Source organism: Sardina pilchardus, chromosome 24 (genome assembly GCF_963854185.1).
Source record: "Sardina pilchardus chromosome 24, fSarPil1.1, whole genome shotgun sequence".
In the NCBI taxonomy this organism is placed as follows: domain Eukaryota; kingdom Metazoa; phylum Chordata; class Actinopteri; order Clupeiformes; family Clupeidae; genus Sardina; species Sardina pilchardus.
This window is the reverse complement of record NC_085017.1, coordinates 9,719,229-9,731,176: the sequence shown is the minus strand read 5'-3', so window position 1 is coordinate 9,731,176 and position 11,948 is coordinate 9,719,229. Positions and strand designations below refer to the sequence as shown.

General features: G+C 40.2%; 1 protein-coding gene and 1 long non-coding RNA gene across 2 annotated transcripts; one reads left to right on the top strand and one right to left on the bottom strand.

Annotated features, from left to right (window-relative positions):
- Positions 1 to 4,734: 4,734 nt before the first annotated feature.
- Positions 4,735 to 8,174, bottom strand: LOC134072705 (uncharacterized). Its single transcript, XR_009937195.1, has 5 exons — positions 6,688 to 8,174; positions 6,478 to 6,573; positions 5,612 to 5,685; positions 5,353 to 5,488; positions 4,735 to 5,080 (listed from the first exon to the last, which is right to left on the bottom strand). It is a non-coding gene; the product is annotated as an uncharacterized LOC134072705 (long non-coding RNA).
- A 462-nt stretch (positions 8,175 to 8,636) lies between these two features.
- On the top strand, positions 8,637 to 9,688 carry LOC134073139 (free fatty acid receptor 2-like; the record flags this gene model as incomplete). Its single annotated transcript, XM_062530123.1, has 1 exon — positions 8,637 to 9,688. A coding segment is annotated over one exon (972 nt), but the record flags the coding sequence as incomplete, so codon positions are not given.
- Between the last annotated feature and the right edge of the window lie 2,260 nt (positions 9,689 to 11,948).

The following is an 11,948-nucleotide window of genomic DNA, read 5'->3' as shown; positions in this document are numbered from 1 at the left end:
TCTTTGTGTCAGATATTTAACCATTTAGCATACCATTTTCCAGTTTGTAACAAGTGATTATTTTGCACAACAGTCAGTGATACTACTGTAGCCTAACAATTTATTTCTTCGGGGGACATTTTTGAATACTTGGTAAGCATATTATGATTACGGCCTTGATATACAGTGCTGCTGGGAAGTCTGTGAACCCTCAGACCAGAGACTCTTAAGTAGAAATACCTACCCCTTTTGTTTAAGCTTTCAAAGTGTGTTTGTGATGTAGCTGCCTTTCTAAACATGTTGGATAAACTTCATTACAGGACTATAAAAGGAAGCAGCATTGAAAAATTAATGGCAGCCATACCTTTGTTCAGACTTCAAAGGCATTGTGAATGAAGTGTCGGCACAACGTTTTGACTGCTTTCTTTGTTTTATTAAAAACATAGTGAAGGGAGTGGGTTGTCACTCTATCTGGACTTGAAAACGTTTACTAGTACTTTGTACTTCTATTTTCAGTAGGCCTACTTAATTATATTTAAAAATGAACTACTTGTCGTATGTGATACTTAAAGACTTTTACCTTAGTGGTATGCTTATAGATTAGTTTTACTTTTACTTAAGTCATTTTCTGATCAAATAGTTGTACTTCTACTCAAGTGTGGGATACTTTATAGGCTCAACTCTGTCTCAGGCATGGTCAGTTTTTTACACAACCCCAAAATAATCTTATTTAATGCACATCCAAACTACAATTTGTAACGCTGACCTTCCAAATAAAAGACAGAAACAAACATTTTTTTTTATGTTTTCATTATATATTCAACAAAAGTGGGTTAGCGCACAAAAAAATAACAAAACATAACAAAAACAATCAAATATGACATCTGAAAAAAACAGTATGTGAATCAGGGTCGGCTCTAGACAGGGGCGTGGGCTAAGGGGGTGGGCTAAGCCCACACAAGCATTGTGTCTGGCCTGCCCAAACAAAATCAAGAAACAAACACAATATCAAATAGCATTATTCCAAGCGTTTTTTTACGACAGTTTTTTTACGCTTACGAAACATGCCATAAACTGCAAACAGTCAACAGATCGGCTATGCTGACCCGCCTGTTACATCTCATAGCCTAAATACTGTATCAGAGATGCACTCAAAAGGTCACAACTGAACTTGGCAAGCAGTACAAAGTGGAGACTCTCCGACATTCCCAGTTTGAGCAATGTTACATGCCCAGATTTAGCAATGTTGCAGGGCTACATCCGGTTAGTTGTCATGGATGACTAAAGTTCTCAAAAAACTGATCATTAAAGTTTCCTTCTAAGAAACTTGAAGTTGGTATGAGAGTGTGTGTGAGAAACCTACAAGTTACTCATCTTGCACTGGATCATCCTCCTGAATCTCAATATTATGATGACAACAAGTCCGGGCAAGTGACTAAGTCAGCACCAGTCAGAGGATACATTCATTGCACTTTTATTATGTCATCACATCACCAAATATAGGCTATTGGTTTTTACCAAATATAGCCTACTGTATTTGACAGTATTTACAGAACTACAGAAATACGCACCTTTAAAGTATTTTGATTTTTGATACAAAAATACGAAGCCATTTTCTTCAACAAAATAAATTGCAAATGACAAAATAGTATTATTTTAAATACATGTATCAGAAATACTGCCCATCCCTGGCTGTTGGCAACTCTAGCTTTGATCCAATTTGAACCTTTTGCCATCTTGCCCATCCAAAATGTCTACCAGCCCACCCATGTAGTGGGCTAGGGCCCTGATGTGAGCCCATGTAGTACATTTGTTATGGTATGGCACCTCCTTTTGCAACCACTAATTTAACCGAACGTCTTCTGTACCCATTAACCAGTGTCTCACATCTGGTTCTGTGGATTTGTGCCTACTCCTCCTTGCAGAGCTCAGCCAGTTGAGAGAGGTTGAAAGGACAACGGTCATGTACTGCCTGCTACAGATCTAGCCAAAACGTTTTCTTTTTAACGAATTGAGTTCTGGACTTTGACCAATCTAGAGTATGAATTCTCTTTATCTTAAGCCATGCCTTTAGCCTGGCTAGCGTCTACCACTTCTCAAATGAGACGTGGTTGGCAAAAAGACGTTCAATTTCTCGTATTTGAAAGAATGCCCAGATCCGTTCATTGGGCGCCACGGATGTCTATCAAATGCGCATAGCTCATCCAACACGGTCTCACACCCAACTCGTCGAACGAGGACGCAAGTCAAGCCCCCTGGCATCAATATCGGAAGCCGAAGGTGCCCCCGCGCGTTCGCAACGCGAAGGGCTGCCATTGACATCAGTGTAAATCCTTTGGCGTCGAATGTAGATGCAAGAAGGCAACGGAAAATTCTCGGATGTTATGTGATTGGTCACCAACATCAGGCGAACATTTGGGTGTTAGTTTCCAGACTGCCTTAGCAGCGTGAATGAAATCACTGCGCAAGGCAGGATGGGAGAACCCAGGCTACCATGCCTTAGTAATTTTGCTTGAATACTTATAGGGTCAATGTCCTGTTGTAAAATCTATTTTCTCCCTAGCTTCATCTCTCTGACTGACATAAGGTTCAGATCAAGAATGTGTTGATAGGCCTGAGAATTCATGGTTTCCTGGATGATAGGACTCATCCAGGTCCAGCGACAGAAAAGCAGCAACACATGTCCATCATCATGTTTCACTGTTGAGAGGGGGTCTTTTCTTACACAGTGGCTTTCCTCCAAACATTAGGATTTGGACTGTGATCAGATTATTCTTTTTTGGACTCATCTGTCCAGAGAATGGACTTCCAGAAAGCCTCTGAAATTGATCGGGGTTTGTTCTGGAGAGCAGAGGCAACTCTCCCACAAACGTGATTGTAGACACATGCAGATTTATTCCAGACGCTGCCATTAAGGTCTGAAACTCTCAAGAGATGATACTGTATGTGGGTTGGCTTTTACCAAATGTATTATCTTTCTGGTGCATCTGGGTCATACTTTTGATAGGCATCCACAAAATGTTGCTGTGCTGTCGAATGTCCTCCATTTGCAAACAATTTGTCTTACAGTTGATACATAGAGCTGGAATCTTGTAGAGAGGGTCTTGTAACTTTCCCCAGACTGATGGGCTGTCACAACTCTCTTCCTTATGTCCTTGGATATCTCCTTTCCTCTTGGCATTGGGTGCCTCTCATTTAGTCTTTTATACATCCTCCCTTCCTTCCTTGGTCCTCGTCCTCACTGATCTACATAAAGAATGATGGGGCGGCAATAATATAGATCAGTGGGAACGAGCCTGGAGGATCGAGGATCGAGGATCGAGGAGAGAAGTTGAGAGGCACCCAACGTTGATCCCTCTGGGTACACCTTGGGTTTGTTGGGTTTGTTGGATTTCCTCCCTCTTTAATGTGGCTAGTTAAATACAGTATTTTATTTTGATACATGTGTGGCTAATTTCCTCCCTCTTAATCATGGCTGTTCAAACCCTTTCCAAAGGAAGTCTGTTTCAGTACGTATGCTTGATTATTTCAGCACCCAGATATGTTTCATCATATCATTTACCTGCTTGATCTACCAATGCAGCTGGGGGTTTTACTGCTGGGGGTTCATGCATTTGATAAATACAGTATACACACCTGACCTGTTCATATTTACTGGTGATGATAGAATAAGAAAATTATGGTAAAACACACACTTTGAAGCAGCACTGTATGGTCACACACAGGTTACATTAATAAATGTGGAGTATATGCACTTTCGTAGTAGAACACTTGGTTTAGTCATGTTGTTATTTGTTTTTCAGAATAGTCTGATAAACATTAACAATAATGTATAATTGAAGTATAGTTAAACTGTAAACTTTTTTTTCTTCTTTTTTAAGAAATCTTAAATTGTTCAACAAAACATTTATTGACTAAACTGATTGGTCAATTCTTGTCTTTCAGATTCTCAGTTTTACATCCAGAGGCTGTTGTGAACCCAAACATCACCACCATGACAGTGAGCTACACTGTAAAACATTTACTGTGAAATTTACAGTAACTTACTGGCAACAATTGGCCAGTAAGTTACTGTGAATACCTTTTACAGTAAAGGTACTGTATTTCCATTTACAGTATTTATATATTCACTGTAAAATGAAAAACAATTACATACTGTGATTTCAGTTGTATTTACAGTAACTTACTGGCCAATTGTTGCCAGTAAGTTACTGTGAAAACTTTTTACAGTAAAGGCACTGTATTTCCATTTACAGTAACTTACTGGCCAATTGTTGCCAGTAAGTTACTGTGAATACCTTTTACAGTAAAGGTGCTGTATTTCCATTTACAGTAACTTACTGGCCAATTGTTGCCAGTAAGTTACTGTGAATACATTTTACAGTAAAGGCACTGTATTTCCATTTACAGTAACTTACTGGCCAATTGTTGCCAGTAAGTTACTGTGAATACTTTTTACAGTAAAGGTCCCGCATTTCCATTTACAGTATTTTATATATTCGCTGTAAAATGAAAAACAACTGATTTTAAATTAAGATTTTTTTTTTTAGTTGTATTTACAGTATTGGTTGTTTCCCTGTAGAAGCTGGGTCAGTTAAATACTGTGAATTCAATTGAACTTACATTAGCCATCATTAATAGAATAACTCATATTCCAAAATATTTCAGTTAACTGCAGACAATAAAACAATTTTAACTTTTGTTATTTATTTAAGACATTTCAAATGTATGACTGAAGTGGATGTTGAGAGACAACAGTAGACATGGTTTGAACACATGATTTGACACAGATAAGGGGGTTAAAAGCGCAGTGTGTGTAAGTGCAGTATGGCAAGTCTATGTAATGTAGTATAAGGAGTTGTGTGTGTACAGGATGCAGAGTAAAGAAACTCATCCCCAGTCTGTTTTGTGGGTGTTCCCTCAGTCTGCCACGTGGGAACAGAGATGTCTGCTTGACCTCAGTGGTTTAAACAGTCCGTGGTCAGAGCGTGAAATGTCTTTTGAAATACTTTTGGGCCGTTGTTGTACTCTTCTGGTATAGGTATCCTGCAGGGTAGGGAGAGGTGCTCTAATGGTACCTTTCGCAGTAAATGTCAAGTGTCTGAAAAAGAGAAAGAAAGCATACATTACAATTGACCCCGTTCATGAATATACAGTAATTAATGCAAACTACTCTGGTTGTGTGACAAATAAAAGCAAACCCACACTAGTCAGGTGCAATAGATAGAAGTAATGCAGATGTGTACAATACACCACCATAGCAAAGTTTGGGAGTTCACTTTGATATGTCCAGTGTTTTTTTTTTATTTTTTAAAAGGGACATTTCGAAGTGACCCTACACTTCTGAACAGAAGTATGTCTGTGATATCATACCTAATCTCATCGTTGCCTGCGGCAACTCTGCCTTCATGCGTACACCACTTTTCTGATGCCTAACATACTGTAGGCCATCTCCCATCTGACTTGTAATAGCAGCCTCTGGCTCCAGGCTGGGACTTCTGGATGGCTCCTAAAAAGAATAAACAGCAATTGCCATATAATTTGTTAATCAACAGCAATTGCCATACAAAACAAATCATAGCTTTAAAAAATAAGCAAGGCAATCAGATGTAGAAATAGAAATGATAATTACCTTGCCATGAGGCACCCTTGCCACCCTTGTCACCATCTATGTTACTTCTTGATATCAGTTTATTTATGAGGGCTCTGTCAATAAAAATAAGATTGAACAAAATGATGCATGCTGTACAACAAATTGAATTTGTTACAGCAATGGTAAACATCGCTAAATTGCAAAATTTAAAGGAATATTTCGATATTTTACACTTTAATTTGTCAGCTATAGAATGGAGCTCTGTATGGCTTTATCATTGCTCGCTTTGTGCATGGTCTATTCTGTCCTTAAAACACCCCTAAACGTTCGTTTTAAAAAATGTCCAGCTCACTGAGTGGTTACTGGTCTTCAACGATCTTCTATAGCAAGTTTAGCAGCAAAATACAGCTTCTGTCATCTGTTATCAGGGATTTTCGAAATCCCAGAGGTACTTTTTCAACCGTGTGTGCCTAATATAACACAACAGAATTTGAGTTTCACTGCGAAACTTGCTATAGAAGATCGTTGAAGACCAGTAACCACTCGGTGAGCTGCACATTTTTAAAAACGGACGTTTAGGGGTGTTTTAAGGACAGAATATACCATGCACAAAGCGAGCCATACAGAGCTCCATTCTAAAGCTGACAAATTCCACAAACAGTCGAAATGTCGGTGTCTAACACTCGTTTTCATGCTAGGCAATACAGAAAACGCGCTCAAAGTGTAAAATACCGAACTATTCCTTTAAGACTGTTTTAGTAACTACAATAATCATGTTTACTTTCTGGATTAATGTATTACACAGCACACATGACAAACAAATTAGAGCATGCTCAATAACATACCCCATAGCCCCCCCCCCCCCCCCCCCCCAAAAAAAAAGCATTCAAAACACAAACACTCACACCATGTTGAGGGCAGCAGCCATGGCTAACATCATCAGGGTAGTGCCATCAGAGTAGACCGACTTCGCCCTGGACAGTTGTTGACAGTTGAGCCCACTACGAAGTCATAACAGACACATGAAAGGAGGGGATAAACTAAACAGTTACAGACACAAATACATGCACACACAATGCTATATGCGTGTGTCTCTATCTGCTGAGTGAACTCACTTGCGGGCTTGGAACTTCTTCCTTATGGAAGTGACACACATCTGGAACATTCCAAAATGCACACAGCCTAAGTGTCTCTGACACAGCGTTCTCAGGGCAGCAGTCCTCACACCACCTACAAACCGAGGGAACAGAAAGAGGCTTACATTAATTAATACATTGCAAAACACACAGAACATGAAAAGACCATCACTGAAGCACTACTACACTCACATGCATCTTAAATAAACACATGCCTCAATGTAAGTCACCAAACATTGGGCAAATAAAGGCTATAACATGAATACCATTTAGCCAAACACTACCCTTCACAAACTAAAGATCCCTTTACTTATCGGCATGATATTTCTGGTAATTGAAATTCCCCAAATGCTCCCCTTTCACATCCACTATATGACGGATCTATGAGCATGACTATGCAAAACTACAGTTCCTAAATTAGGGGTGAGATAACTTACACATCAGCCTACTTCATTAATTTGTTTTACTGGTCCTCTTTCCAGTTATAGCAACACTACATATTATGCATCAGCACTACATGTATGAAGTTTAATGTTAACTACCCATGCCCCATGAAGTTCGCAAAGTAATGTTACTAACTAACTGCTAACGTTAACAACTTTCACCTGTGTCTGTCTGTAGCTAACTTCAGCCTGCATGGTAACAGCCACTTTAAGCTAAGCTACTTGCATCTGATATTTCATTCAAACTAAAACTCTACATTCATAACGACATATCAGACTGAATTATTGCTAGATATGATATTGACTATCATTCGAAAAATCCCACATGATGGTTAAGTTAGTTACTGGAAAAGTTAACATTAACAGCTAACATCGCTAACGCTAACGACGTTAGCAGCTAGGTTGCTAGTTCTAGCTATCGATATGTGCTATGCTATGATTCTAACAGGACAATAATGGCTTTGGTTAACATTTCATTGTGAAAACAATACATTTCTAATAAATTCCCGTTTTCAATTGGCATACAAAAGTACTGTAATTCTTACCTTGAATATGATGTTTGTACAGAGTTGAAGATTGCAGTCAGATTCATGACTGAAAAGTGACGGTTGATGGTTGTGAAGTGAAGTCACTCTGGCTTGAGTTGAAAAGTCAGGGGTGGGGGATGGGAATTACTGCGTGTGCGCATGCGCTTATCAAGAGGCGATAAGCAGCCGTTAAAAACCAAACAATTGTGGAAAATGATTAGGCTGAAATGTGTTATGCTCGCTCAATAGTGTGATCAAAGCCTTAATTCTTGACATCAAATTGACTTTCTCAACCGTCTCTGGTATGTCATTATGAGTTAAAAGAAAGATAAGATTAAAAAAGGGAAAACACAGTAGTTTACTTAACTATTTACAGTAGCCTATGGCTATATTGTGATTTGTTTACAGTAGTGCTTTGACTACTGTAATTTCTACGGTAACACTTATCTACTGTAATTGTAGTTTACAGTAGAGGTACCGCATTTCCATGTACAGTATTTTATGTATTCACTGTGAAATGAAAACCAATTAAATACTGTGATTTCAGTAGTTTTACAGTAACTTACTGCCAAATTGTTGCCAATAAGTTACTGTGAATACTTTTTACAGTAAAGGTACCGCATTTCCATTTACAGTATTTTATGCATTCACTGTAAAATGAAAACCAATTAAATACTGTGATTTCAGTAGTATTTGCAGTAACTTACTGGCCAATTGTTGAAAAGAAAAAATACAGTAGTTTACTTTACTATTTACAGTACTATAGTGGCTATACTGTGTTTGTTTTACAGTAGTGCTTTGACTACTGTAATACCTACGGTAACACTTAGACTACTGTAATTGTAGGGGTGTTACTGTATATTTTACAACATTCTACTGTAAAAATCATATACAGTAGTGCTACTGTGAAATTTCCTGTAAATAACTGTGAATTTCACAGCCATTTTTTACAGTGTACTTACTGCTGACTGTCTACATCCTCACCTTCATACTGGGTTTCCCTGCCAACATCCTGGCCTTCTGCACCTTGTGCGTCAAGGTCCGTCGCAAGCCCAGCCCCATGGACATCCTCCTGCTCAACCTCACCATCTCCGACCTCCTCTTCCTCGCCTTCCTGCCCCTGAAGATGAAGGAGGCCGCGGACGACATGTGGTGGAACCTTCCTTTCAGCCTCTGCGTCGTCTCCAGCTTTGTTTTCTTCTCCTGCATCTACACCAGCACGCTCTTCTTGACGGCGGTGGCCGTGGAGCGCTACCTGGCCGTGGCGTTCCCCATCCAGTACAAGGTGTGGCGCCGGCCGCGCTACGCCGTGATAGCGAGCGTCCTCTTCTGGCTGGTGTCCGCCGTCAACCTGAGCATCACGTACATTGTCCCCATCATGCAGCCGGACAATGTCACCAGCACGGTGGCGCCGGGCGTCCAGAACTTCAGGAAATGCTACGACAATTTTGAAAACAACCAGCTGTCGATTATAGTGCCTGTGCGCTTTGAACTCTTCCTGGTGCTCTTCCTCACCCCGTTCCTCATCTGCTGCTTCTGCTACATCAACTTCATCCGCATCCTGTCCCGGCTGCCCAGCATTAGCCGCTCGCGTCGTCTGAGGGCCGTAGGACTGGCAGTGGTCACCCTCCTGGTGTTCACCGTCTGCTTTGCGCCCTACAACATCTCCCACGTGGTGGGCTATGTGCACGGTAAGAGTGAGGGCTGGAGAGACCTGGCACTCATCTCCGCCACGCTCAACGCTTGCTTGGACCCCATGATCTTCTACTTCTCCTCCTCTACCGTACGTGAGACCATCAGCTGCTGCCTTCAAGGCCTGATGAAGAAACTGCACATCATACGCTGTTCACGAGCTCAGTGCTGCCCGCCCATGGCTCCTGCTAGACCTGACATATACATAGAGACAAACCCTCCTAACCCAGATACCTGAATATGGACAGCATTTACACTTTGACCTCCCATGACACACACACACACACACACACACACACACACACACACACACACACACACACACACACACACACACAGTTTTTGTTGTAGGTCATGATTATTGATGCTTATGGCATTTTACCCATTCAGAAAATATGAGAAGTTTCAGTTGACAAGTTACTAAACTCTGACAAATAACTATGCATCTGAGAACTTTCACACATGCATGAGATCAAATCAAATCAAGCCTCGCTCGGCTCTGATGCATCGGACAAACAACTGAATGAGGATTTTGACTACATCTCTAACTTCAGCAACTGCCTAAATAGGAGTCACCTTTTCATTGGACTGGGTAAACCCAGCCCGATCTGCCAGCGATTGGATTTGGGAAACCTGCACATTTATCTCTCTTGCTTCCTGTCCACGTTTGCTGGAACCAATCACAAACTAGCTTATCCACCAGGCACACCCGGATCGTTGGTCTGATTGGTTGAAGGACTATCCAAATGCACACAGAGTTATTTGAACCATTGATCACACCTCTTGTGTAGCAGAAATTCAGCACTGACTCCTCAGACTAATGTTCAATCTTGAAAGATTGAGCTTAGTGTGTGACAGCAAGACTACCTTTTCACCTGAGATACTTAGAAAACAGAGATCTAAACTGAGTCTGCCTGATACACATAGACACATATTGCCCCATACCACGGTTATAGATACACAATGTATTATCTGACTGCATATTCATTCCTTTGACCACGAAGTCCAACTTGTACCATCAACTGAAAACCGAAAGATAGAAATGATCACAAAAAGGCTCTCCAAAAAGTAGTGTCCAATCATCCAAGGGCTGCGGTTTCCAGAACAATCTCCGCTGGAAGGAAGTGCAAGAACAGCTTGTATAATCTCTTGTCACTCGGTTACAGTAAAGAGGAACAACAAACACATGTGGCTACTGGGTGAGAGGATAGTTTAATAAACTCTTATCATTTGGATACAGCAAGTTCACCTCAAACTCATTAGCTGTGAATGGACTGTGGCTTCCTTTTGTTGACACCACAGCAGCCTCTGGCTCTTGTTTGAACTCCCCTATGATCCTTAACAAGGAAACTCAATAGTTGTCCTCAATTTGGCATGCATGAGTGAAATCTGTAAATTGAACACCTTGTCGTAAATTAATTACCTGATAAAGGCCTTGGTTCTTGTTATGCATGTTATTATTAACTGCGACAAGCTCCTTTGGTAGTGTCAACCGAGAATCAACAAGGTCCAGGTGCAGTTTTGAGGAAAAAAACATTGATTGAAGATCCAGAATCAAATAACCGTTATTCTAAGTCATTTTCATACAATTTTATTTTATGAGACATATGATGTCATTTTGGACCAAGTCACATTATTTTATATCACGGTATTTGAGTTCAGTATTAGATCATTTTGAACATGCAAACGCTTGACGGATTATTGACTGATGTGTTCTGCTCTTTGTAACAGTGATAAGCAGTTTTGTTGTTTGAAAAGTGCACTTATTGGCTCTTGTTATGCTTGTTGATAAATGCTTTTTTATTACTTCTGATAAATGCCTTCCCATGTTCTCCCAGTAAGGAAACCTTTCAAACGTACATTCCACAATTCAAGTGATTGGACTTTGAATACAATATTTAATATTTAACATGCATTGAAAGGAGCTGATAGGGTTACTGGGCAGGTGTGAGGAAGAGGTGTCATCATATCACCCTCATGCTCCCGATGACAACATTAAGTAAACACACCATCCTCTTCAGGCACGTAAAAGTACACTTGTGAAGTCATAGACAGAGCATTGATTACATAAAATCAAAGAATAATCAGGCACTGTCAAATTACACTCGAGGCTATAGGGCTTAAATAGCTAAAACATGCAAATAGAAATTGTAGTAAAGCCTTTCTTTCCAAACTGTTATAAATAAATTAATTAACAAATACATGTAAATGAATGTAAAAAAAATGTGCCTGCAAATGAATAACTAGAAGTATGAAGTCCTTCACTATTCTCCAAAATGATTGTATACTAAGGCACCCATATGCCATTTACTAAATTTCCATCCATGACCTTTTTACAAAATGATGCACTGGCTTGAATTGAGTTGTGAATGTTCAAATGTGAATGAAAATCATATTTCGCCATTTTAGGTGAACTACGTAGATAGATAAATAGATAGTGATAGTGGACAGTGTGCGAGAGAGAGAGAGAGAGACTGATAGAGCGCAGGTAGTCCCATGCAGGGCTGTTTAGCCCAGAGACAGACTCAATGGAGGGGGAGCTTTTCTCCAGAGCCCCGTCTCTTCCTTTAGCCCCATC